The 27,288-nt window shown below is 58.2% G+C and overlaps 1 protein-coding gene across 2 annotated transcripts in view; it reads left to right on the forward strand.

Annotated features, from left to right (window-relative positions):
- KCNQ1 (potassium voltage-gated channel subfamily Q member 1) overlaps window positions 1-27,288 on the forward strand; it is a 321,727-nt gene that overhangs the window by 260,195 nt on the left and 34,244 nt on the right. For both annotated transcript variants that reach the window (XM_079104939.1, XM_079104940.1), the window contains exons 14-15: window positions 91-137; window positions 693-754. In XM_079104939.1, coding sequence (XP_078961065.1) covers window positions 91-137; window positions 693-754 — 109 coding nt within the window. The remainder of the gene's footprint in view (window positions 1-90; window positions 138-692; window positions 755-27,288) is intronic.

The raw sequence follows: 27,288 nt of genomic DNA on the forward strand, positions 1-27,288 counted from the left end.
TGGGCACAGCAGCCCATCCACCACACCCCACCGGGCGTCCTGTGGTGCCTGGGTCAAGTGCGAGCTGCGCTCCGTCTCCTTCCCTCCCAGGCTGGACCAGTCCATCGGGAAGCCCTCCCTGTTCATCCCTGTCTCAGGTGAGTTTCTGCATCGAGCCCCTAGATGTGGCAGCCCCTCGAGCCCCCTCCCCCACCTCTCCTCCCTGTCAGAACCGGCTGTAGGCTGTGAGTGAAAGCCAGAGAAAGGGGCAGCAAGACCACGCCTTGTGCAACGTGGCTCTGGGCACACTTCACAGAGGGATCTTCTGGTTGTGACCACCCACCTGGGTTCCCCAAATGACAAACTTCTGGAGCCAGGATCTGGTGTGGAAGCACACTCTGAGGTCACTTTCCAGAGGGGGCCCTGGGAGGCTGGGGTTCCATCAGTGGGCTGTCACACCTGGGGAGGACAGGCAAGGCCGGTTCCTCAGGGTGGCCCTAGCCCAGGTTCCAGTAGGACCTCACACTTGAGCCAACAGGGTGGGGCCCGGGGCACACCAGCCCTATGGTCTCCCGAGTGTGCTGAGTAATGTCCTCAAGGGCTCAGAACTCTGGACCCTCTGCTACCCCAGCCCAGCTCCCTGAGGCTGTGGAGGGGGCTCTGCCCCTCCCCGGCCGACACACCTCCCTGATTTCCATGCTTCACCCCCGTAGAGAAGAGCAAGGACCGTGGCAGCAACACCATCGGTGCCCGCCTGAACCGCGTGGAAGACAAGGTAGGCCGGAGCGCCAGGCCCCAGGGCTGCTACTGTGACGTCTCACGTATGCATCCAGGACTTGGGTGTGGTCATGTGCTGTCCCCTCCCTCCCTCCCTCGCGCTCCCTGTGAGTCAGGTGCCCCTGGCTGGAGTGCAGGCCAGGCTGGTGGCTAGTTCTCAGACACGTGGCATCTTTCCTGGCAAGTGTCAGCCAGTGCCCACCAACCCCTCCCTGGAGTTCGTAGGACCGAATCAGGAGGTGGGTGTAGAGTGCAGGACCCCATGGGCCACTCCTCGTCCTGTGGTCATGCATGCTCTGGAAGGCAGGATCCTTCAGGCCGCTGCTTCTGCTGCGCATCCCAGACCTGTGGCCCTGCCTCTGCACCGAGCAGGATGGAGAGACCTTGAGGTTGGGCGCGCTGACCTGCTCTCTCCGGCACCTGTTGACGTCTGCTTTGTGCTCCAACAGCCCCCGGAGGGTGCCCGGGGGAGGGTGGCAGGAGCCAGCCAGACCCCTGCCATCCCCTGGCCCCAGCTGTGGGCAGGACTCAGGGGAGCCCAGCTGAGGCAGGCGCGTATGGGGCACCCTTGTTATCCTGGAGCCGACGGTGTTGAGGGGTCCACTCAGGATGGAATGGTGGGCTGTCGTGCCCACCACCCAGGCTCCCTTCAGTCCCCACTGGAGGGTCCTAAGTAGGAACAGGGGTGTTCAGGTGGAGAAAGGCCTGGGGCAGGGCCCACACGGGCTGGGTCACTGGGACACCTCTGCCTCCCAGGCTCTGCCTGTCCCCTGGCCTCTCTGCAGGGTGGCCGGGAACCCCACGAGGCTCTGGGCTGTGGGAGGGCCTTTCTCAGGCCGTGGCCCCCCTGCGGCTCCACTTTGAAGTCTCTGTCGTTTGAGGCGGGCTGTTATCTTGCCGGAGAGCGCATGTCTGTCTACATGGATTTTATCTGAAAGTAACTGAGAAGCTAAAAATAGAGGAATTTTGGTTGGGCAGGGAGCACGACTGCTCCGTTGCCTTGGCAACAACAGGCTCTGGCCTACTCCCAATCTGGGCTACATCTGGGCAGGTGGGGCAGGGCACATCCCACACAGGACACTCCCCCTCCCTGCCCTGGGCCCTGGGGCCTGCAGCCTCTCCACTCCCCACCTGGTACAAGCTGCCCCTGGCCCAGAGTGGCCTTGGGGCCCCAAGACGGTAAATGAGATCACGTAGGGAGAGGGAAATCCAGGCTGCAGGTACCCACTGGGACCCTTGCTCCTGGCCTGGCCTGCTGGACTCTATGTCCCCAACACCCGAGCCCCACTGGAGGGCCTGGTCACCCTGAAGCAATTCAGGCCTGAGTAGGGTGGGTCCTGTGGCCTTTGCCAGGTAGCTGGCCCAGAAGGAGATGGCCTCGTCTGCAAGGTGGGATCTGAAGCCCAGAAGATGAGGGTTCCCAGGGTCAGGCTCAGAGGCTGAGGAGCCGTCTGTGGGCCAGGCCTGGCCTCCCCTTTCCCTCTTTGCACGTGGGCCCTGTGACTTGGGCTGACACACCAGTGCAGTGGACTTGCGTCCTGTGTGGAGGTGGGGCCAAGCCCTTCCAGAAATCAAAGAAGGCCAGGGTGGAGTCCAGGAATGGCTAGTCAGGGCAGTCTTTGCCGGCTGGGGGCCACCGCTGACGGAGTCCTGGCGGCCTCCTTGACAGCACAGCGGGGCCCCTCAGGAGCCCTGGGAACCCCTGCACCGTCACTGCTCCCAGACCAGCCTCCCAGCCTCCCAGCCTCCCAGCCTCCCAGCCTCCCACCCAGGCCCGGCTCCAGCCTTTCCCACCCTTCAGGTCTTCCTCATGGCTCTACCCCCTGCCCATGAGACTGGCCACCCTAATCCTGGACTAAGAGCCTGGTGTCCTCTGGGAGTGACAGTGAGTGGCAGACAGCCTCTCCTGAGAAGTCCCCCTGCCCAGGCCGGAGCCATAGTCAGCCAGCAGCCTGCTGGGGTCTGAGAATGAAGGCGAAGCCCTCAGTTGACCAAGGCCAGGGTGGCGGCTGAGGTGGGCCAGTGTTGGCCTTGGGGTTTCATCAGATCTGAGCAACAATGGGCTCTGCGCTCTCCAGAGTCCCTGATCCCTGGGAGCAAGGTTTGGGAACAAAGCTGGGGTGTGCCTCGGAGCCTCCACTGGCCTGCCCCGCCCCCCAGCTCTGAGCCAGGGCTGCTGGGAGATCCTGCAGCAGGCACAGGCTCAGCTCTGTGTTGCCGCCCTGTTCCTGGGGGCTGGTCAGGTGCAAGGGACGTCCCCTGCCCAGGGCTTCAAGGCAACAAGCAGCACCCACGTTGCACCCAGAGCCTCAGTCCCTCCCAGGGGCCTAACTGGGACCCCGGCTGTCTGTCAAGGGGCTGGCAGAGGTGCACTGACCCGGGCAGAGGCAGCAACCAACCAGCATTGGCTCAGCTGATGGCAGCCTGCCCAGCCCATCCCCTGCCAGTGACCGCGGCCCCCCGTGGGGACAGACCCTGGGAAAGGGCTTTGCTGGGCCCAGAGGGCACAGTGGCATGGCCTGGGCCCCACGTTATCGCAGTTATCAATGCAGTCATCGCAGCCATAAACAACTCAAGCGCAATCCTGCTGACCTCGGGATGTAGGGGACAGGAAATCCCTCAGAGCCTGGTGGGTCCACAGCAGAGCTGGTGCCAGCCAGCCTGGCCAATCCCAGCCAGAGCCCTGGACCTTCCCCACCAAAGCCTTCCCCTCATCCCCACCCCAACAGGCTGTCTGTGGGGCCAGAGGGGTCAAGGCTCAGCTCAGCTCCTCAGTGCTGCAGTGGGCCCAAGAGGAGTAGGTCACGGGCCTCTGGGACTTTCAGTGGCTGCTCCCGTCGGGAGGACAGGGAGGCCAGCTTGTGCAGGCATCTCAATGGCCAGAAGCCCCTCCTCCCTTTTGGCTGGCTGGAGACCCACGCTGGGGGAAGGGCCCACAGACTCCCTACCCCAGTCTGGGCTGGGCTGGAAGCCCTGCTTGGCAGTGGGGTGTGCAGATCCTACTCAGAGTCCCACTCATCCTACAGGTCACCCCTGTCCCTGGTCACTGTCCACTTCTGCATCTGGCCTGACTCTCCAGGCTCTGCCTCCCCTGCCCGCCCCACGCCCAGCTCAGAAGCCTCCTCACACCCACGTCTGCTCCCCGCGGGCCTCCCTTCCTGTGAACAAGAGGCTCCCACTGGGCGGGGGAGCGAGCTGCCTCCCACCTTGCCCCCGTCTTCGGTACTCTGGAGGGCCCCTGTTTGCCCAGATAAGTCCTCTTCAGCAGGTTGGCTAGGTGAAGAGCTGGCCCCCAAGGAGGCCATAGACAGGGGTTGGGGACAGGTGAGGTCAAGAGAGAGAAAACAGGGGTTTGGCAAATACAAGGGTCCCTCTGAACCTGTGCAGAGGGCCACGGTGGGTGAGGAGCAGGTGGTACCTTCCGTGGGCTGTGCTGGGGATCAGGGGAAGGGGCAGGCTGCCCAGCCATGGAGACCCCTGGGGCTTCTCCAGAGCCCCCCAGGGTTGCTGGGCAGCATGAGGGCCACTGAACAAGGGTACCCCAGGCTGGGACCCCCACCACCAGCCCTCTGCTGAGTTGTGCACCCACACGGTGTGTCTGTCTCAGATTCTGCCACCCCACCCCTCAGGCCACAGGCCTACAAGCCGACCCCGGGGCATCATGGTCCCAGGGGTTCCCCACAATCCCAGAGCCACGTCCATGCTGCTTGCTCTGGCCTTCCAGCCCCATGTCCTGCCAAGCTTTCCCTGCTTTGCTTGGATTGTTTACCAAGTTGCCACAGCAGACTCCAGCCTTCCCAGGCCCCCAACCCTCGCAGCTGAAATGCACTGGCTGGGGTTTCGTACAGAATTTTGTGGCTGTTTCTGCATGGGCTTCCAGCCTTGGGCTGACTCGCCGGGCTTGGCATCGCGTGAGGTGAGCTTGCAGGCCACTTCCACTCTTCCTGCACACCAGAACATTCCGTGTAAAGTTAGACTTTCTGATGTCTCTGGACTCTCTGGCAGAACTTGAACTCCAAGCCGTCTGGCCAGCTGTGTTCCGGGTGAGATGCTTCCTAACTACTGACCTGATGACTAAGGGTTCGGGACTATTCAAGTTTTCTATTTTTTCTCGTGTCAGTTTGATAGGCGCTATGTCCCAGGAATTTGCGCGCACCTCCTGGGTTTCCCAGGTATTGCGTTTATTGTTCCGCGGTCTCCAGCCTCGGGGTCCTTGTCTCTTTTAACCTTCCCAGTGTTGTTTTTCTGTGTCTTCACTTTTGCCCTCAGTTGTCAAGCCTACTAGATATTTACCCATTTTATTAGTATTTTCACCAAACTTTTGACTTTGTGAATCCTATTACTTTTCAGTAAATCCTATTACTTTTCTGACTGTCCAGATCTCTGAGATATTTAAAGCAACAGCACGGTAGTAGCTATTTATAGCATTTAAGGCAGTAACGTTTTCCACTCAACCTCACTCCAGCTACATCCCGACTTGTGACACAAGGCACTTAGTCTTCGTTCCCACGCGCCCGTGTGTTCGCCCGTCTCCGTCCCCCTTCTTCCAAGGAGCTCTCTTCCCAAGCGTCTGTTGCAAAGCTTCCTCGTCACACCGCTCGGTTGGCAGACAGCCGTCCGTGCGGTGGCAGACCTTTGCAATGTTTTAAAATACAATTTATAGCAAAATATGTGGTTGGTTATTGTAACATACCCTCTGTACTTGCAAGGGACATATATTCTGAAGTTACTAGGTGCTGGGTGTGTTTACAGCCACTGGCACACGCTTGAGAGTTGTTTTGTTCAGATCCTTTGTAGCCTTGTTGGAGAGTCTGTGTCTCCTTGCTCGATCATCACCAAGCAGACGGATTGGCTTTCTAAGAAACTTCTACACTGTCCTCCAAAGGGTCTCTACAATCTTGCTTTCCCACCAGCCATGTGTAAAGGTTCCCCTTTCTCTTCAGCCTCCAACTCCATGGTATGGCTGGCCTTTTCTGCCGAGCCCTTTTAGTGGGTATGTAATGGCATCTCATTGTGGGTTTAATTTGCATTTCCCTAATGACTAATGATGTTGAGCAACTTTTCATGTGCTTATTAGCCATTCATAGTCGTCTTTAGTGAAATGTTTATTCAACTCTCCTGCCCATTTGCTAATTAAGCAGTCTGTTGTATTATCGAGTTGCAAGTGTTTTTATATGTTCTGGATACAAATCCTTTATCAAGCGTCTGACTTGCAAACTGTTCCTCCTGCTTTGCGCTGTCTCTTCATTTTCTGAATGGTGTCTTTTAAATCACAGAACTTTTTCATTTTAATGAAGTCCAATTTGTCTTTTCTTGTATGGCTCATGCTTTCAATGTTCCAAGACCTCTTTGCCTAATCCAAGCACATGAACATTTTCTCCTATTTATTTTTTCTTCTAGAAATTGTGTAGAATTAGCTTTTACATTTAGGTCTGTGTTTATTTGGAGATAATTTGGGGGCATGTTGAGACAAAGTCTAAGTGATTTAGTTTTAGTTTTAGTTGTTTTGTTTGGTTTTGTTTGGTTTGAACTTATGGACATATTCAGCTACCCAGCACCATCTGTCCAAAAAGAAAGAAAGAAAGAATGAATGAAAGAAAGAAAACAAAACAAAAACTATTTTTCCTCGTTCAAGTTGTCATGACCTTTTTGTCAAAATTGTCCCAAAATGTCTGGGTTTATCTATGGATTTGTAATTCTGTTCTATTGTTCTGTATGCCTATCCTTAAACCCACTCTATACTGTTTTGATTATTAGAGATTTATAGTAAGTTTTGAAATCAAGTAGTATAAGCCTCCTAATTTTATTCTCTTCTCACAGTTTTGCCCATTCTAAAGCCTAGAAATTTTCATGTAAATTCTAGGATCAACTTGCTAATTTTTGCCAATAAAAGAAAAGAACCTACTGGGATTTAAATAAGCATTGCATTGAATTTATTGATCCATTTGGGGAGAATTTACATCTTAACAAAAGTGAGTATGGTAATCCATGAACATGGTATATTTCTATATTCCTCCATGTATTTGATCTACTTTGATTTCTTTCAGTGCTGTTTTATAGTTTTTGAAGTATACATTTTGTACTTCTTTTACTAAATTAAGTCCTAAGAATTCTATTGGTCATGCTACTATTAGTAGAATTGTTTTCTTAACTTCACTTTTGAATTGTTACTTGAATATAGACATACAACTGATTTTATATTCATCTTGTAAACTTGCTATTATTAGTTTGAGTCATTTTTGTTGTTGTTGATTCCTTCAGGTTTTCTACACACAGGCAGGGTCATACTGTATGTGAATAAAGACAGTTTAACTTCTCTTCCAATCTTGGATTTCCTTCCCTCGCTCCCTCCCTCCTTCCCTTCCTCTTCCTCCTCCTCCTACTCTGCTCTCAACCCCCACCCCTAACTGCATTGGTTTAAACTCCAGTCACGTTGAGCGGATGTGGCAGTCTGGTGGTAAAAGCATGCGGTCGTCTGCATGAACTCCGGAATTAGCCATAGTCTTTCTATAGGTGCTTTCACTGGTTGAGGATATACCCCTAGCTTGTTAAGAGCCTATTATAATTTTTCTTTGGTAGTACCAGGGACTGAACCCAGGGCCTTGCTCATGCTGTATGAGCACCCTACCACTGTGCTACTGCCCCATTTATTTTTCATTATTTTATTTTGGTGCAGCGTTTCACCAGTTGTCAGGCTGGCCTGTAGCTTACATTACTCCTGGCTAGCCTCCCAAGTAACCGGGCTTACATACAGGTGTGCACCACCACACCTGGCTCACAAATGAATGTTGATTTTTCTCGAATGCCCTTTCTGCATCTATTGAAATGATCACATGGTGTTTGTCCCTTCTTCTGTTATATGGTGTAATACCTTTGCTACCTTTGGGATACAAAACCAACTTCACATTTCTGGGATAAATCCCACTTTTTCACAGTGTATGATATCTTAATATGTTATTAGATTCAGTTTGCTGATATTTTGTTAACAACATTTGTATCTATATTTATAAAGGATTGGTCTGGAGTTTAATTTTCTTTTTTTTTTTTTTCAATTCCAACTTTGGGATCAGATTTTGAAAACCTCTCCTTTTTAATTCTATAATGATATATTCCAGATGTGTCCTTTGCAAACATATCTGTATCTGACTGAGCTTTAATAATTATTTGATACAATTATGTTTAATGTTATTTCTATTGTATTTGGGTGGATTCTTAGCAGTACATTTCATATCTTCCATTTCTACAGTTTTTTAATGTTTATTTTTTTGCCTCTTTCTTGCCCTTCACTGGTTCTTCCACTTCCCTCTACTGGTTTTGGAGCTGTAGATTCTGGTGCAGGTCTTAGAGCAGTTGGCACAGAACATTTTACATGGATGGAAGCCAGAGGCAGAGGCTACCTGAGCCTGTGCTGTGTGACACAAGGACCTTCGGGCACCTGGTCCCCTCCTGCACAGAGGCCTGCTTGTGCCACACCCTGCTGCGTGTGCATTCCTACAGCTCACCTCTAGGTCACACCTCAGACCTTACATCTGGCATCACTTCTTTTTCTGCTTGATATATTCATTAGAATTCATTAGAATTTCCTTCAGTGAAGATCAAAATTTCTCAGATTTTATTTGTTTAAAAATGATCATTTGGGGGCTGTGGCTCAGTGGTAGAGTATTGGCCCATTACGTGGGAGGCACTGGGTTCACCCCCCAGCACCACATTAAAAATAAGTAAATAAACAAGATATTGTAAATAAATAAACAAAAGTTTATTAGTAAATAAACAAAAGTATGGTGTCCATCTGCAACTAAAAATATTTTTAAAAAATAAATTAAAATGATCATTTGACCATCTTTCTTAAAAAATATTTCTACCAGTTATAAAAGCTAGGCCCAAAGTCATCAGGATTAATTTCTCTTAGCACATCAAAAATGTTATCGAATTTTCCTTTGACTTCCATTGCTACTGTTGAGGGAAAAAAAAATTATATGAAGGTGAATTTTGATCTATTGGAAGGACATCTGACCATTTTAGGATGTTCTCTTTGACTATGGCGTTGGCCAAGTTCACTGGCATGTGTTGGGGAGGGCAGGGGTGTCTGCTCCTGGTTCTACTTGAGGTACCTTTGCTCACTGTGTGGCGTCTCACCTCAGTTCTGCACTGTTCTCGGTCGATGTCTCAAGACTTTATGTCAGCGTTATTGACTTCAGCCTCCTTCTGGAATTTCTGTGCGACGTGGGATAGGCCATTCCACACTCCCCTCCATGTCTCTCAACCTCTTTTTCTTTTTTAATCACTTTGTACCCCTGTACTGTAATTCTGGAAAATCTTTTTTTTTTTTTCCTTCCGGTGCTGGGGATGGGACCCAGGACTTCACCCATGCTAGGCAAGAGCTCTACTGAGCTATATCCCCAGCCCTTCTAGAAAATCTGTAAGATGATCCTTCTCCCAGTTAATAATCGTTGCTTCAACTTTGTCTAATCTGCTGTTTAACCTGTCTGATAAATTTTAAATGCTGGCTTTTTATATTTGTAAAAGTTCTGTTGGGTTCTCACTTATACCTAGGAGGTCATTTTTATTATATCTTTCTCTTCACTAGTATATTCAAATTGTTCAAAATTGCTTGAAGTGTTTTAAATGTGGATATTTTAGATTTCATTTTCTCTTTATTCTAAAGTCTTTTCACATCTGTATCTGCTTTTTTCTTCTGATTCTTATAGCGTTTTGTTTTCTTTGCTTTTTAAAAAAATGTAAACTCATAGATTTTAAAATTTATCTGTGGGAATTTTTTTGAGGCCTGGTGTGAAGTTGGGGATCTCAGCAAGGACCCACATTTGGGTGTGGCCTGAACTCTTCAGTTCTGAGCTCAGAGTCCTTCAGATCACGGAAGTTGTGTGGGTCTGAGCTTCCACGCAGCGCATGGACCAGCTCATGCTTGTGACTGTCCGGGGCAAGCGCGCCCTGCCTCTGAGCAGTGAGTCAGGTTTCCTTCAGCTCCTCGGACAGGGGCTCTTTCTCATGGCCGAGGGTCCCCGCCTGGGGAAGTCTGGGCTTTGATGCCTCCACCTCCGTCACTGGAGAGACCCTAAAACCCAGGCTCCCCTGAGCTCTGCCATTCCGCTTCCGCTGAGTTTTCATCCGAAAACCTGCCTCCGTCCTTGGTCAGCTCATGGATGCCAGCCACAGATGTAGTTGTGAATTTTCCATTAGCTGCTTAAGTTTTTAAAAAGTCAGGTGAAGTTAAAATTGTATTAATATATTTTATTTAACCCAACAGATCCATAATATGATCATTTCACTATGAAAGGTGATCAGCATAGTTGACATTCTTATTTGCACACTGGGTCTTCAGAGCCAGCGTCATTTACACTTCTCAAGTGCCTTTCGATTCAGGTGCTGAGCTTTCATGAGAACTGCTCGGTCTGTATTTAGATTTCATAAAATTTGCTGTTGGAAGAGGAGATTCTTAAGCCTGTCGTTCCAAACATACTTTTAAAGTTTTCCAATAACTCAATCAAGGATCTGTACTTAAGTTTAGTAAATTCAAATCATTAAGGCGACCTTTAAAGCAGTCTCGTGGCCATAAGGGACTGGCGGCTAGAAGGTGCAGCTTTAGATTTGCATTCTTATGGCATTCCAGGCCAGGCAGTGTGCATGGATGTCAACAGGAAGAGCTGGGCGTGCAGGTGAAGCCCTTAAGCAGCTTCGTTTGGCCCCAGCACCCCTCCCACCTCAACGGGGACACATCCCTGCAGACACTTCCTGGGCTCCCTGTGCATGAACCTGAGCCCACCTCCTCGGACACCCCATGCTCTCCAAGGTCCCAGAGACCACCAGCCTGGGATTTGTCCACGACTCCTCTGCCCCCTCTGCCATTGGTGACCCTCCTGGGAGGTGACACTCAGAGGCTCCATTTCCAGGTTGATCTGCCTAGCCAGCCGCCCACGGCCACTATTGGGCCCTCCCCACCCCCAGAGCTGGTTGCATCAGAAAGTCAGAAGAGCTCCCCCTGGTTCCCCTCCTTCCACTCTCCTCTTCCCCGCCACTTCTCTCGCTGCTGCTGGGCTGCTCTTGAGTGACACGGCCGTAAATAGGCGAAGGCGTGGGGCTCTGCCTGATCAAAGGGCTCCCTTTAGAAGCCGTCATTAGTTTGCTATTCTGGGAACTGGTTATTTTAAGGTTAGTGTATTTTTTCTTTCCTGAGGAGCCGTCTTAGTGGATGGCGGAGTCCCGAGGTGCTGGCCCTTCAGTCAAACCACACAAGCCCTGTTTTGTCTAGGGTTTCAAAGATAAACCTATAATGAAAGCGTCGTCTGACGCTGAGCCCTGCCACCCCATTCCTGGGCGGGGGTGGGTGTGTCCACAGGGGAGTCCCTCTGCCACTTCGAAGGGAGCCTGAGGCCAGAGCCCTTCCATGGCTGCCTGGGACTGGGGATCCAGGCCTGCATCCTCCCGGGCCCCACTTCAGGCCATCCTCAGGCCCTGGGGGGGGTCGAAAAGCTGCCCTGCCTCAGCCAAGCAGCTTATGTGGAAGGTGCTGGCTCCACCAGTGACCAGGGAAGTCCCACTGAAGGGCCATAGAGCCCCAGGTGGGGGGCAGTCGTGTAGGACGAGACCTTCGTGCATCTGCCTGGGGGCTTGGAGTCACCGCAGTTCCCAGCTTCTGGAGAGAAGCCAATTGAAAATTGACATGCCCTTCAATCCCACATCCCAGGGGAAGCACCAGGTCACTGGTCACACACAAGTCATGCTAGGACCCTGTCCCCAGCTCATTTGTAGCCACTAGAAGCTGGGGGCCTTTGCTGCACCAGGCATCCCAGCCATGGGGGTCTCCTGGGTGCCTGACCCCGCGAGGGGGACACAGGTGCACTGTCCTCAGGGATGCCCCTCCTATGGTGCTGAGCAAGAAGCGAAGCTGCTGTCTCCATGAAGTGAGTGGCCCAGGGCAGAGCTGGGAGGAGGAGAGTCAGGGCCCCTGTCCCAGGCCCACTCCAGCCTGGAACGGCCCCAGGCCCAGCGCCGAAGCCACACGCTCTCACTTGGCAGAGACTGGGGCACAGCTGATAGTGGGTGGCCTGTCTCCAGGTGTCTCCTTCCCAGCAGGGTGGTCTTGGGTGGAGCTGTCTGACCACAGAGGTGCCTCGCAGCCCAGGCCCCTGTCTTGAGCCCCTGGACCTCCAACCTCTCAGCTACTCCTTCACCAGGACTGTCCCCTGTCCTGACACCCTGTGAGGCCCTCCCTGCTCAGACCCCTTCTCAGGCCTAAAGAACAGCCCAGCCCTTAACTACCCAACCCAGAAGGGACCCTCATGCCCCACCCAGAGGAGTTTGGAAAACGTAGCCCTGGCCAGCCAGGCATTTCCCAGTCACCCTGTGGGACCAGGAAACAAGGATGTCGGTCTGTCCATCCGATGCCTCACATCTGGCCATGGGGCTCAGAAGCTGAAGACCTATCTACAACAGAGACCTCCCCACCCAGATGCGAGGTAACCTCTTCACCAACCTGCTCAACAGCCCCTTCCCAGTCTCCACATCAGTGGCCCTGTCCTTGCTGGGTCTCAGCCCTCCCCTCTATCCAAGGCAGGGAGGACAGTCCAGCCAGACACTGTGATTCGAGAGGGAGGAGGAGAGAAGTGTCCTGCCTTTGGGGATCAGAGTCAGGATGGGCCCCAGCAGCCTGGTCCCTAGGACTGGGCTCTGAGCCCACACGCTGAGCCCTTGCTGGAGGCACAAGGCTACCACAAACACAGTAGCCCCTCACCCAGCCAGCCTCGAGCCCCAGGCTGAGTCCACCTCTGTGGCACTGGCCCTGCGGTTCCTGCTGCCCACTGGGACGCTGGCACTACTGTACCCAGCACAGTTGGAGGATCCATGCATGGATTCCTGGCCAGGCCAGAGGACCCTCACATGCAAGGGCCTGGACAGTACGGTGCATTTCAGAGCCTGGAGGCCTGGGTGACTGACAAGGGACCTGAGAGTGGACACGAGGGTGGGCAGCCCACAGGAGGCGGGGCCGTGCTGGGTCCCCACCCTGCCCTGGGTATGCCCCAGGTCTGAGCCTCGGTTCCACCGCTGCACTGTGGCCTCCTGCCACTCGAGGGCTCGGTGGCTCCTCCGCATCGCCTCTTTCTTGGGGTGTTTCTCTTCCAGTGTGCAGGGGACACACCCCCAGCCAGGCTCTCCTCAGCGGCTCTATTTATAGGCCTCAAATATTGGCCAGAGAGGAAATTTACATTTTTAAAACATGTAGCTGAAGCCGTGTGGACTCCTGAGCAGCGGGGCGGGTGGGAGCCACAGACAGAGGCAGTGTGTCTGGGCGGGCGGCCTGTGAGCCAGTGAGGCCATGAGGGCTGCCCGCTCCCCTGTGGCCAGCAGCATCTGCTGGGAGCCCGTGGGCAGGCCGTCCGCAGGGCCTGGGGTGAGGGCAGCGTGAGCACCGTCCGTGTGGCCAGCCCTGCCTGGCTACCTTGGCCAACCTCAGAAAAACATGTATTTTGGTCAAAATGGGTCCCTTTTCTAAATTGTCACCCTGTGGGTCAAGGCACAGCCTGCCCCCGGACAGTTCTGCATATTAAACAGCGGTTTGGTCACCACCAAAAATAGATGTCCCAATCCAGAGCCATCCCTCCCTCCTGGGAGGGGCCCAGCCTGGACAGGGGCGGTGAGTCCTGGCCCTGGCCCTGACAATGCCGGCTCCGGAACCATAGCCATGAAGGTAGGGGAGGAGGTGGCAGGGAGCACGTGTGGCCTGTACACTCTAGGGCCACCTCCAGGGGCCTGCAGAGCCGTAGAGGGGATGTCCAGGTGGGGCCAGCAGCTTGCATGGTGGGGGCCTTCTGGGGTTGGGGTTCTGGGACCTGAGGTCAGGGTGGCAGGTGGCAGCCAGCAGGTCCCCACCACAAAGCCACATCCAGCAGGCGCTCCTCTGCCTTGCGGCTGGGCCTCCGCAGCCTGGGCCTCCACAGGTGTGGGCCCTGCTGGGCCTGGACAGGCGGCCACAAAATGGCGATGCTGCCTTTGGAGCTGGCGAGAGCCGGAGCCGACCCTGCTGTTTACGTTGCTGGGCGAGCGGCCCCGTTGCCGGGTTCTGTGTGCTCCAGAGGCAGATGGAAATTTTTGTGGATTGAACACAGGGCTGAGGCGCGCGGGCTGTTTGGGTTGGCAGCCTGCTCGCTCCCCACCCCGCCCCTCACCCGCGCCTTCCCGCCCTCGCCAGGCACATCCATTCATGCCTTCCTCGGGCCCCTCCTCCACCCGGCTTACTGTGGCCTTCCGTCCCCTCCTGCACTCTGTGGCCTTGAGGGGCAGCTGCACTGGACCACAGCGGGGGTGGCCAGAGTCCCTCCCCAGGTTTGGAAGAGACCACAGCGTAAGGGAGAGGCTGTTCCTCTGGGGCCCTTTTCAAGCTCAGTGCTCCTCTGACCTCCAGATATTCCTACGTGACGTAGCAGCCTGTTTTGACCTGGGGAGGAGGGTATGGGCATGCCCGTGGTCCCAACCCAGGAAATGCCTGGTCCACAGGTCCTATCACAGTGGCCACTGCTCCCAGGAAGGAAGGAGGCACCGGGCTAGCACAAGGGCAGGGCCTTTTCCTCCCTCCTGCCGGGAAGAACCCTCTGCATCTGGGCCTCTGAAAGAGACAGGTGGGTTTGCGGGCCTGCCACAAGGGCTCTCTGGGGCTGGGGTGCAAGTCCTGGGCACCCCAGAACCCTGGGCACCATGAGCACAGGGCTCGAGGTGAGGCAGTGCCAGCATGTCCGAGCCATGGCAGGAGAGCTGGGCTCCCCAGAGGTGGAGCAGGAGCCACCAAAGGGCTTACGGCGTCACGTGAGGGGACGGTGGGCCGAGCTCTGGGGCCAGAAGCACTACGGCCCGTTCCTGTTTCCAGCAGGGTGGTTCTAAGCACAGGGAAATGTGAACCGGGGGACCCAGGGGCCAGTGCACACCACCGCATCCCTCCCTGCCCTACTGGCAGCCACCCTGCCAGGGACACAGGTCGGTCAGCCCGCACAGCGCCCCCTCTGTCCCCCTCCGGCCAGGAGACACAGGTCAGGTCTCACATATAAAGAGCCATCTGTGTGGGTTGCCGGCTGCCTGCTGCCTGCACGGGGACAATCTATCTAGCAGTGTGGACGCCCCACCAGACCACAGGCACCCACCCCGTGGGGTGGGGCTTCTGGGGAGGGTGTGGGTCCTGGCCCATGTCACCTGGCCACTCTCAGCCCAGCACACCTGGGTGGTGAGGGCCCCAGGGCTGTAAAGGGAACCTGGCCTGTGGGCACCCGCTAGGTGTGCCAGCCAGCACGTGGGGTCTCGTTAGTGACCCAGAACACTTGCTCTCGCTCAAAGGACAGCATCCAGTAGCCAGGGTGGAGCCGCACCATCCGGTTGCAGGAAGGGGCCTCCTGCAGAACCCAAGTGTCCCCCCCAAACAAGGCCTCAGCCTGGGCAGAGGAGCAGAAGAGGAGGAGGCCAGGAAGGAGCCCTCGGGTGACCACCGCGGGTCGGTCGGTCAGCGTCGCGTGCCATTGACACAGCTCCCTGCCTGGGGCTGCCCCCAAGGGTAGGACGGGCTGGTCCTGCCCTTGGAACATGGCCAGCAGCAGGAGGGTGCCCATAATGACCCGTAATTACATATTTCCCAGCAAGAAGGAGAAAGTAGGAGCAGGCGGCTTTCCCCATTCCGCAGGGCCAGCAGCCTGGGGCCAGCAGGAGGGAGCCAGCAGGGCTGGTGCAGGGCGGAAGCAACCTGGGAGCAGGCATGGCTCAGTCCCCAGGCCCAGGGCCACATCCATCTGAGGCTGCCAGAGCCGGCAAAGCTGAGCCCAAGCAGCAAGGTTCAGGCCAGCCAGCAGAGTCAGGACAGGTGTGGCTCCCGCCCCTGCAGGAGAGGAGCAGGCTGAGGGTGGGGCCCTGAGAGCCACTGGGGACCCGGCAGCACCTTGAACAGGTGCGGGGACCGGCCCGGGAGAGCCCACGGTCTGCCAGTCCTGACCATTGCAGTCCTGACCATTGACTCCAAGGGCATGCTGGGGGATTGAGCAGGACCCTGCACCTCTGAAGGGGTCTGCACAGGGTATTGCGGCAGCGAGCTGTGGTCAGGAGGCCCCAAGCCACGGGAGGCGCAGCAGCAGGGGCAGGGGAGCCAGAAGCCAGAGGCCAGGCAGAGTCGGCCATGCAGGTCAGTGCCCCGGCCCAAACTCCACCAGGCACCCGAGAATGCAGGACCCTGTGGCCTGAGGCAGGCCTGCCCTGGGCTTGACTACACCCGCGGTCCTGGCCAGGAGCTTCCCAGGAGAGCAGGACCATGGCACAGACAGGAGGGGCGGTAACAGCTACAGACACAGCCAGAGGCTGCCCCCACCCTGTCTCCACAGCCCACTGGGTGCTCTGCTGCTGCCCCTGCCTGCACCTGTCCGGTGCCCACTCTCCTCCCGGGAGGTGGAGACCGGGGTGTGCACAGAAGGTCTCGTCCTGGTAGCAGGAGGGCCCAAGGGGGCTGAGTGCTCACGTAAAGGCCCAGCCCTGCCCTGGGAGGCAGTGCCCCAGGGAGGAGACATGCTGCCCATGAGCACCCAGCTCACAGGCTGTGCATGGTGGGAGGCACCCAGGACCAGCCTCTCTTCCCTCCGCCTCAGTCTCTGCATGCTGCCTCCATGCCTTTGGACACAGTGGGACTAGCTAGGTGTGCCAGGGGGCACAGAGCAGGACATGGGAGACTGTGCTTCTTCCTGAGGAGGCCATCCAGGGCGTCAGGGCCTCAGAGAGCTGGCTTGTCTGTCCCACTCAGTGTCCTTGTAATAAAATCGGACCTCTGGATCCAAACCAGCCTAGACCAGATGGTCCTCAGCCAGGCACCCAGTAACCAAGTAAGAGTGGAAAAACAGTGACCCTGGGCACCAGGCAGGTGCAGGCTTCCAGGCCTAGCCACCTGACCTCACACTCCCATGCTCTCCAGGTCTGACCAGGGCTCCCAGAAGCCAGTCCTGCCCCTGATTCTGCTGGTTTCCATGTCCCATTGGTACAGGGACCCACCCACCACACCTGCCCAGTCCTACCTGCTGCAGCGCCCAGAAAGCTTCCCCAGAGAGGAGGTTCATGTGTTCCGGACCTGGCCTCCCTCCATGGCCCTCCGTGGGCAGGTGCCTCCTGAGAGAGGGGGCACAGGGCATGGAGGACACCATCCTGGGTGATGTTGGTCCCGCACCTGCCCCAGTCACGTGGGCTTCCCTTTGTGCTTTCGTGCCCGTGAGCTCCCGAGATGCTGCTCAGTTGGCATCCTCCTCCATGCCCCTCACCTCAGTAAACCTAAGGCTTGTACTGCTGTGACCGCACCCTAGAAGTGACCTCTAAGACCGCGGCTTAGCCGGGCACAACCCCTTGGCGTGCACTAAAACATAAGCATACGGCCAGGCACCCCTGAGTTCCTGCCACCTCTGGGAGGAGCAAGGCCGGGGCCCTGCCCCTGATGCTCCCCATGGTGGTCATGCCCAAGGAGGCTGTGGTGGGGTTCAGGCCAGGCACAATCAAGGCGACCACCTAGTTCTTGGCAGGCCTCTCAAAGTGACAGTGTGGATCCGAGGCCAGGTGGAACCCTGAACGTGGACAGTGAGGCGTGGGGAGGCCCTGGCTCCCTTCTACCTTCAAGCCAGGCAAGCTCTCCAGCTCCTGAAAGAGTCCTTGATTCCCTCTCTTGTCCTCCTGAGGGAGGGACACGTTCCCTGAACAGGTCTGTTTCTGGGCTCCTCCCCGCAGGCCCCCGGGGGGCTACATGCCCCCCGCCTGGAGCTGGACCCCTGAGATAATGGGACACAGGTAGTGAGGGCTGAGGGGCCCCCGGCTCCCCAGGAAGCAGAGACCTGGGCTGTCCCCCTCTGCCGCTGTGGCCCCAGGCCTGTCCTTGCCCCCACACAGCCCCCACTGCTGCAGCGACCCGCCCGCACCACCTGACAGATGTGACGGGTGACAAAACGGTGGGGCCGGGAAACGCTGGCCCCTCGGTGCCAATAAAGGCCGCCTTTATCCCGCCGTAAATGGCCTCTGTGTCGAGGGAGGCTGTGCCTGTCCCGGGTCTAACCCCCAAGGGCCGGAGAGGCGAAATTGGATCCGTGGGGAGAGATTTTACAGTGCAGGGGCTGGTGGCAAGTGGTGGCAGACCATCCCCACGGGGCCACAATGGGGCATTGTTCCCAGTCTCACCTGGGCTGTCTCCAGCACCTCAGGATTTATGAGGCCGCGCCGGGCCTCAGGCGACAGCTCTGGGCTGGCTCGGAGGGGCACATGGTGGGGGCACCCGTGAGGTAGAGGACGGTGCTGGAGACCCTGGGGGCCACCCGCCCCAGCCCCCACCTCTGCAGCGACAGCCAGCCAGGGACGGGCCACGACGTGCCTGCACACAGGGCAGGCCACCTGTGAAAGAGGCCTCTTTCTCCTGCAGTCCCCCGCTGAGCCCAGGGCCCCTGGAGGCAGGACCCCCAGCCTGTGACAGACATTTCCCTGGGGCGCCGGTGTTGGCAAGGTCAGGTCCAGCGACAACCTGCCTTCCAGACCCCATGCCTTCCCCAGCACCTGCAGTCAGCCACGCTGACCCTCAGAGGCCAGCCCCTTGCCCGGCCGCCCACCACTGCCCACCTTCACTCTGGAGCCTAGGGCCCGTCCCCAGCAGTCAGATGCCTCCTGGCCCAGAGGCTTCTTGACTTCTCCGTGTGGGGCCAGCCCAGCCTTCAGCTGTGCCGCCTCACCCAGCTTTCCCTCCTCTGGGCCTGGCTCTCGGCTCACCTCCTCCTGTGCATGCAGGACCTTCTCACCCGGGCCTCTGCCTGTGCTGGGCCTTCCTCCCAGGAGGCCTTCCCCGCCAGCTGCATGGACATCAGCACCCAGCTTGTGTCCCATCCTGAGAAGCCAGCAAGACCCCAGGCATAGGGACACCGCTCCCCTCTGGGCACCCTGTGCACACCTCCTGGGCAACCTGCACAGCCTGAGCTGCTCAGGCTCAGGGGCGTCCCCGAGGGCGCCACGGCGGATGGAAGCAGCCCTCCTAGACCCAGCTGGGGCCAGCTGCACGGCCATGGTGGTACAGCAAGAGCCAGGCTGGGGCCTGGAGTCAGGGTCTCCTCTGCCCCGAGAGTGGCCTCCCTTCTCCGTGCTCCTACCTGCAGCCCAGGCCAGCAGGCACAGCCTTTGCCAACTGCCCACTCCAGCTCGGCCATCTGAGCAGCCTGGGCCCAGCTTCCCCGCCACCAGCCCCCTGCGGCACTTCCTGCCGCTCATCACCAGGAGCGAGCTGGAGTCCCACCTGCAGACCCAGCTCACTGCACAGCCCGAGGCCCAGCCCGGCCCAGAACTCACCCTCCCACGACCGTCTGAGCCATTCCCACAATCGCCTTCCCTGGGGTGCTCAGCCATCCGTGGGCCCCTCACCAGGGTCACCTTAAAAATAGCCACGGAGGGGTTTGCGGCAGCAGAGGACTTTTTACTCATTCATTGGCAATGGCAAAATTATGCTGAGTTCCCTGAATAGAAAAACGTACCCACTCTATTTCCTCATTAACATAATTGCAAACAGAATGAATCTTTCTTGATTTCATGTAAACAACAGCTTGAAATGGTTTATAATCCTTGCAGGTATCAAATTAAGTTCTTACTTATGGTCTGGAAATTAATTACCCTGCGCGAGACAAATGTGGAAACCGTGTATTTTTGACAAGAAAATGAAGCAGCTATTGGGGAATGTAACTTAATCGCTGTGGAGAAAATGGTTTATAAATTGGTCACGTTGTTTGAACTCTCGCTCTGCGGTGTGCGGCTTGGTTGATTTGTGGGTATGCGTTGGCCTAATTTGGGGCAGGGGAAGGGGCAGAGGGGCCAGGAACAGGGTAGGGAAGAGGAGAGCAATGAGAGAAGAGAGTACACGTGCAGGAGCCCATGGAGGGGCATTCAAGGAGAATCCAGGTGACTGGACACCTGGGGGAGGACAACTCCCTCCAATAACTAAAGAGAGGGGTCCAGGCAGGGATAGCATCAGAGCAAAGGCCCTGGGGCAGGTGTGACCCTGGAGCAGGAAGGAAGTCAGTGTGTCAAAGTGAGCCAGTGGGGTGGGGCAGGAGAGGGACCCCAGGGGAGGCGGGGGCCCTTCAAGGCAGTGTGCTCCCCTCCTAGATGGCTGCCCGTGGAGGGCTAGTAACTCGCTCTCCTAGCGACTGTCAGGGCTCTGAGCAGGGGTGGGGCGGAATGCTTCACCTCTGTGGTTCGGTTCAAGTGAGGGGGGAGCGTGTGTGGTATTTGTACATGTGTGTGCTGTGCCTGAACCACACAGGGCACACTGAGGGGGCCTCGCGCACCCAGGACTGAGGGCCTGAGTTCCAGGGGCTGCAGGCTCTGCCGTGGGCCACCCCTTCGTGACCATGCCTCCCACAGTCCCCACGAGCATGAGTTCTGTCAGAGTCAGGGACAAAGAGGAACTTCTCTGTCTTTTGTAAAGTGGACATGAGTCCCTGTCACAGAAGATGGCCAGGCAGAGGCCAGCTGACTTGGCCGGCTGGGGCAGGGTCCTGTAGCTGGACAGAGGACTGTCCCTACATCCTGAGCTCCAAAGACCTGCTTGTTGATGCATGTCCACCTGGGTGATCCCATTTTGAAGGAGAACCGAGGTCCAGATAGGCCAGGACAGCTGCCTGAGGTGGGCCGAGGCCATCCCAAAGCCCCACCTGATGCTGCTCATCCACCACCCCCACAGCTCCATGTCCAGCCTCCAGGCTCCCTGATGCCTGCTAACTACTCTCCGCCCCTTGGGAAGCCCTTCTGTCCACAGCACACCTTCAACATCCCTTCCCTTGGACGAGGAAGCTCAGGCTTTGGTGCAAAGGAAAGAACACTGGGCACAGCCTCCCTGGAGAGTCACAGGATGCCCAGTACCTGGACATGACCCACTCCACTCAGCAGGAGCTCATCCAGGGCAGCTGGGTCTGGGGAAGCCCTTGGCCAGGCACCAGGAAGGCCGGGGCCCACTGTCTGGGTCTGTGGCTTGTGGGAACTCCCAGGGGCTAGGGATGGCTCCCAGCCCTCAGCCCCTCCTGCCCGAACCCTCCCACCTCTGCAGGTCAGGCGGTCACTCTGTTCTGGCGATCGTGCCACCTTAGTGCAAGGTCCTGCGTGCGTTCAATGGAGCGGTAAGAAATCCCACCTGCAGAAGAGCAGGGCCCTGGCAGGACGCCGCTCTCAGGGCGTGCTGGCTCCAGGAGGTGCTCGGCCATGACTGCTGCCCAGGGGAGCCAGCTGGACTGGGCTGCCCCTCAGGGACCTGAGGGGCCAACTGAGCTGGGACCCTCGGTCTGAGCTGTGTGGACCCTCTGGCCTTTGCATCTGTGGGGGTAGAGAGTGGACCTAGCCCCTGGTTCCAGTCCCTGGTTGGCAGGGCCAGGGGAAGCAGCTCAACTTCCCAGGCCTTGTTAGTGTCATCCCAAGGGGCTGTCCTGGTGACCGAGCACCCTGGGCCCAGAATGTGCCACCTATGTGCACAGGCAGCTGCTTTGCTGGCCACCTGAGGTCTCTCCCTATACCCACTGGAGACACAGATGCCCATCCGGACACCCCTCTGGGGGCTCAGCGCCTTCCTTGATGTCCTGCTTCTTGGGTTTGGTGGCTCTGGCAGTCACCCTGCCTCTCGGGCATCACAGCCAGAGCCCAGGGATGGGGGTGCAGGCCCACAGATGTGCGCTCCTGGCCACCCAACCACATCAGAGGCCCCCGGCCCAGGAAGTCAGGGCTGGCGACATGGCTTGTCTGCTAAGGACAATTGACTGGGATAGGTCACTGCTAGCTCCATGGTAGTCCTCTGCAGTACTGGGCAGGGACCCTGGACCACCACTGTCCCCACCCCACATATCAGGGTCCCCACAGTAGAGCCCAGGAAGCCTCAGGCCCCACAGACCCCTCAGCATGGCCAGTACAGGTCCGACACCCATCCTTAAGCCCGAGGCCAGGCCAGGGAGGTGGGCTGGACAGTCCCTGGGCTCTGCAAGACCACCCACCCTCCCGCCCCTGCTTTCACCTTGTCACCTGGATGAGCCCTGGAACAGGAGGCAGATGGGCAGTAGTTGTCCCCAGTGAGATGTGCCAGGGGCCATGAGGGGCTGCCAGCTGCCCTTCAGCAAGGCCGGGCAGAACCAAAAACCGAGAAGAGCCGCCTGTGAGAGGCAGAACTTGTGAGGGGCTCAAACAGCCCTGAAAGCCAGCCAAGTCCCTTGTGGGGCACATGGGGTCAACCTTAGCTTCTCTGAAGGATTCTGGAATCCTGGGGTGAGCAGCCCCACCCTAGTGATTCCCCCTGGTTGAAGAGAGCATCCCAGAATCCATGAGTTTCCTGAGGCAGGGGCAGGAGGCAGCTGGGCATGAGCTCCTGGCTGAGGGGGGCCGGGGTGGGGGTGCATGGTGGGCTGGTCTGCAGAGACCTGTGGAGCACATGCAGCGTGGTTCCCTCTGGCTGCAGACCCTCGGGGAGCACAGCTCTGCCGACAGGAGCTCAGGAGCACCCACGTGGTGTGACCAGAGCAGGAGCTGTGGGGGTGGGCCTTCCAAGGAGCCCGTTAGAACCTGGGGACACAAGCCTGGGCCTGCCGTCTGCAGCCCCTCTCCTGGCCCCCTTCCTGCCACCTGCCCCAGCCTGCCCGCCCGAGCCTGCCCCCTGAATGCCCAGGGCCGCCGCCTGCCCAGACTTGCCAGGAGCTCCTGGGCCCTTCTTTCTCCATCCTCTTAGCCAATCCCTGCCCCTCTTCTGGCCTCTCTCTTCCCTGCTGGGGCCTGTCAGCTCCCGCCTGCTGCCCCTGTGAACCCTGGGGTCAGCTCTTATGTGCATGGCCACTGGCTGGGGTGCCATGGTTACCTGTCCCTACCACCTGGTCAGCCCCACTCAGCTCTGGTCAATGCCTTGTTAATGTGGCCACAGCCCAGGGAAGGGCAGGACCTTGGAAAGTTGAAAGTCAAGGGGAAGGACATTGTGTACACAGCAGGAGCAAGTGTGCCCTAGACAGAAGCACTAGAGGGCCACTGATTCTCTGTGGTGTGGCCAGTGGGCAATAAGAAGCTCCAGGCCATGGAAGCCCCAGGAACTAGAATAATCGAGATTCACCAGCTCCCGAGCTGCCTCCCTGCAGCCTGCACACACCCAAGGTGGCTCAGGGGGCCAGGGCCCCCCACAGCGTCAACTGCACCCAGGGAAACCGAGGCACAGCCATCCTCACACCCACAGCCTTCCACCTGTGCAGCCTGCTGCAGCTGGCCCTGCCTCAAGATGCTCTCCCTGGTCAGGTGAGGCCAGCTGGCCCTGGGGACAAGTCCCAGCTGCATGACTGCAGCCGGGACCTCAGTGTCAGCAGACAGAAGGTGGGACCCAGAGTGGCACAGATATCACGGAGGCAACGCGTTTCCAGCAGTCCTGGATGCGGGGCCCAGGGAAGGTGGCTTCGGCGGGTCCTTCAGTGCCAGGAGGGCGGCCTCTCCTCATGAATGTGGTCTTCCTCCAGAAATGTCCCAGCTACTTTCCTCCCTTAATGCTGCCCCATTAAAGTGCCACCAGGCTTCAGTCAGCGTTGGATCAACTCAAGGCAGCCGTGGAGCATTACCTTGCCCATGTCCAGGCTCCAGACGGGAACAGGCCGCTATCTCCAGCCTGCACTCCCCAGCTGCACCTCCCTCAGTGCTGTCTGTGGCTGGCTGCCTCAGGTCCTGCTTCTGGAGGGCAGGCATGTGGTGACTCGCAGCTCGGCCTAATGGCCTGGTCCAGACCTCAGCTCCACCACGGGTGAGCTAGGACCAGCAGATGGGCACCACATCTGGCCTCAAAGGGTCAGACTGAGCCAGGCTTGGAGACAGAGAGCAAGAAGCAGGGGTCTTGTCTCTGAACAAGACGGGCGGGTTCACAGGCCAGCCCCAACCATGCGGAGAACCAAGACTGCACCATGAGGCTCTGCCCGCCTGTCCCAGGCTGCACTGGACAGTGAGCCAGGAGGAGGCTGAGCCAGGAGGACAGGGACCACTCAGAACATAAAGACTCCAAAGGCTACCCAACAGTAGGATCCAAGAAGAGTCTGCGTTCCCTCCACCCTCCAGGTAGACCGGAGCGGTGGCCTCCTGGGGCCTGCCAGCTGCTTGAGTAAACCAAGGCTCTTAGAGCAGAGCTGAGCCCACCGGGAGCACAGGGTCTCGGGCGGCCCCTCTGCGGGGTGGTCGAGGTCCACTTTCCCCACTCGCTCCCACTCGACTTCACAAGGGCCCAGGGGTGCCGCACATTCTCCAGGAACGGCACTTTTGGTGGGCGGGGCCGCACAGCTCTGCTGAGGCGGTGGGCAGCTCGGCCGGGCACTCCAGCCTGCCCCCGACGGCCATGGGGAGCGTGTTCCATGCGTTTAACTTGCATTTAGACCCGCAGCGCCTCCTCGGGTCCCCGAGGCATGCCACCCAGGGCTGAGAGCATCCGCACAGCGACGTGAGCTGCACTGGCAGAGCTGAGGTCGCGGAGGGCCGCCCGCTCCGGGTCCCAGGCGCTCCGGGAGCCGCGCCCAGGGCAGTGCACACCGCCCTCTCCAACCGATCCCGGAAGTACGAATCAGAGCTGCCACAGAGCCACGCACAGACATGTCCGCCACAGCCACATATGTCAGAGGGAGAATGGGAGACAGGCCACCGTCCATGTCGGCGGGGTGGGAGGTGCTGGTTATGTGCGAGGGGCCATCAACAGCTCTCAGACCTCCTTCAGTGGCCTGGGAGATGCCCTGGGGAAATGCTGGCCCGGCCAGCGTGGGCCCACCGGAAGGTGCGCCTGGGCGAGGGCTGCTGGTCTCCGGAGGGCGGCGGGCATGTTTCTGAGGCAGACTTCTCTGTATTTCCCAGAATTCCTTTCTTCGGTGTTCTTGCTTCTGTGACTGGGAGAGAATAAACCATAAGTGCGAGCGAGGGAGCCCTGAGGGGCCCCTGCTCTCGGGCCTGACCCTGGCCTCACCTCCCCTGGAACCGCCCCTGCCCCAGGCCGCCCTGGACACATCAGGCCATGGTTCACTGGGAAGCCCGCTTCTGTGGTGACACCATGTGGGAGGGGTGACGCCTCGGGCTGGGTGGTAATCTGGTGGCCAGGTGCGTGGGCTCTGACCCCTGGACGGCTACTCAAGGCCGTGAGTCTCAGGCCTTCCTGTGGGGGCTGTGACCCCGGCCAGGTGGGCACCTCCCCAACCTCACCTTCTCCATCCTCCTCGCTAGGGCACCTCCTGTTCCTCAGGGGGCCAGTAGACATGGGGTCTCTGCCATGCGCACATCTGGGCTGGGGTCACCTCTGGGGATTCCCCCATCAGCGGGCTGTCTGCAGCAGGGCCCACCGCTAACCCACCAGGCCCCGGCAGTCAGTGCCCGCCCAGCGAGGGGGCCCAGCCCGAGTACTGGCCTGTGCCTCTCAGAGGCCAGTCCCTCTCCCGCCTCTGACAGTCCACCGCTAGAGATGGGCGGGAGGGACAGGCCCTCAGTGGCACCGCAGGGGCTAGCAGAGCGAGGGGGGCCCCCAGACCCTGCGAGGCCCCGGCTCCTGCCCGCCAGCCCTGCCATCACAGCGTGAGCCTCCGCTCCTCCCGAAGGCGCCGAGGTTCCCTGTCACAAAACCAAGTAAATGGGACAATTAGGGGGCAGTTTTTAAATTGCCGCTTTGACCCATTTGGAAGTCCGCTAATTATTCTCTTGAGGAAAGAAATGTGGTTCATTATTATAATGAGCTTTGGGCAAAATAGCCCCTCGAGCTGGACAAGCCACAGCGACTCCTTAGAAAGTGGCCAGGCTCTGAAAGTCCTCCCACCCACTCAGGGCTGCTGGCCCGGGGTCTACGCCCTGTGCCGTGTGTGTGCTTATTTAAGTCACTGGTGAAAAGTCCCCACTTTGATGTCCAGGACCAGATAAGGACGGGAGGGGCCGGCCGGCCAGCGAGTGGGTCGGTGCTGCCCGTGGTTGGCCTCGCAGGGCCTCTGGGGCCGCCCCACTCCGGGCCCGAGGCCAAGGCGATGTCATGAAGTAACTGTACAAACAGTTCTGCCTGGAAAAATATGCTTTTGTTTCACTAATAAATCTCTCCTTGGAACACTCCCGCGGCCCGGGCTCTCCCCGGCCCAGCGCGGGCCTTCCCGCTCAGCACGGGGCAGAGCCGGCCCAGCACCCACGGGGATGGCTCCCGCCCAGGGGCCCGTGGCAGTGGGCACCGCGAGGAGCACCCGCGCCCCTCCCCCGGCCGCCCTGCTCCCAGCCCGGCCCTCCTGCCTCCTCTCCAGCCCACCCCCTCGGGCGGCCTTCCTCTGCCGCCTCCTCCCTCACTTCCTCCCACTCACAGCCTCTTCCGAGCCCTCGCTCCCCTCTATCTCAACCTCTCGCGGCTCGCCGCCCAGCCCACCCCACCTCCTGGCCCCAGAACCCACACACGGCCCCCGGCCCCCGCTGCCAAGGAGCACCCCACCTGGGTCTGACCAGCCACAGGGATCTCCTGTCCCTGGAGCCGCCTGCTGCCTCCCCCTGTGACCTTGCTGGCTTTTCTCTGTGACCCTTTGCTGTGCTGAGCCCGGGGGCATGGAAGGCAGCTCAGACTGGCCCTGCCCAGGGCCTGTCCATGGGGACCAGGTCTTGCTGCATGGAGAAGTGACCAGGCACGCTCGTGAGCTGTCTCACCAGCACAGACAGACGGCCCACCGCCCTGTGTCCACAGCCCAGGTCCAGGGCAGAGTAGAGAGCAGAGTGAACTGCAGCAAGCTCAGGCAGGGTACCCTGGCATACCCTCTCTGCCTTCCCTCACCCCCTCTTTCTCCCGTCCCTTCACTCCATCGGGCCACACGTCCTCCCAAGCAGACATGTTTTAACCTCCCTGCTGTCACCTCTGCGCAAGGACACCTGACCCCAGACATAGTCCCCACCTGAGGCCCCATCATCCCCCTCCCCACCCGCCCCCGGGACCCCCTAGCAGTGGCATGAGTGGTGCTGTGGCAGAGAGAGCTGAGTGCAGGCACCCCTGCAGCCCCTGGGGTCCTCGATGTCCACATCTGTAGTAAGGAGCCAGAAACTCTCCCTCTGGGCATGCGGCCAGCACAACCTGCAGCCCTCCCTGCCAAGCACCTGGCCTGGCGCCCGACACGTGGCAAGTGGAAGCTCCTGCTTCCACCCCCTCTCATGGGCACCACTGTGGGCACCGCTGGGGGCTTGTCCTCCCAGCCTACTGCCAATTGCAACTTCAAGACTTGAGGCCATCTCCTTGGGGCATCAAGGGTGAACCCATCGGGCTGACCCCCCACCACCATCCTTTCCGTAGCACCCATCCAAGCCCCTGGGACGTGACAGGCAGCAGATGGTGCTGGAGGTGCCTCTGGGGTGGACCAGGTTCCTGGCATTTCAGAGAAGCCCCTGTCAGAGGTACACCACATAATTACAGAGCAGGGTGATAACCAGGAGGAGAGCGGGGCACGGGGCCAGAGAGGGGCCAGGTGGTCAGGGAAGACCTCCACAGGAGGGCCGTCTGAGAATAGCTCGCAG

Source organism: Sciurus vulgaris, assembly GCF_902686455.1.
Source record: "Sciurus vulgaris genome assembly, chromosome: 11".
Lineage (NCBI taxonomy): Eukaryota > Metazoa > Chordata > Mammalia > Rodentia > Sciuridae > Sciurus > Sciurus vulgaris.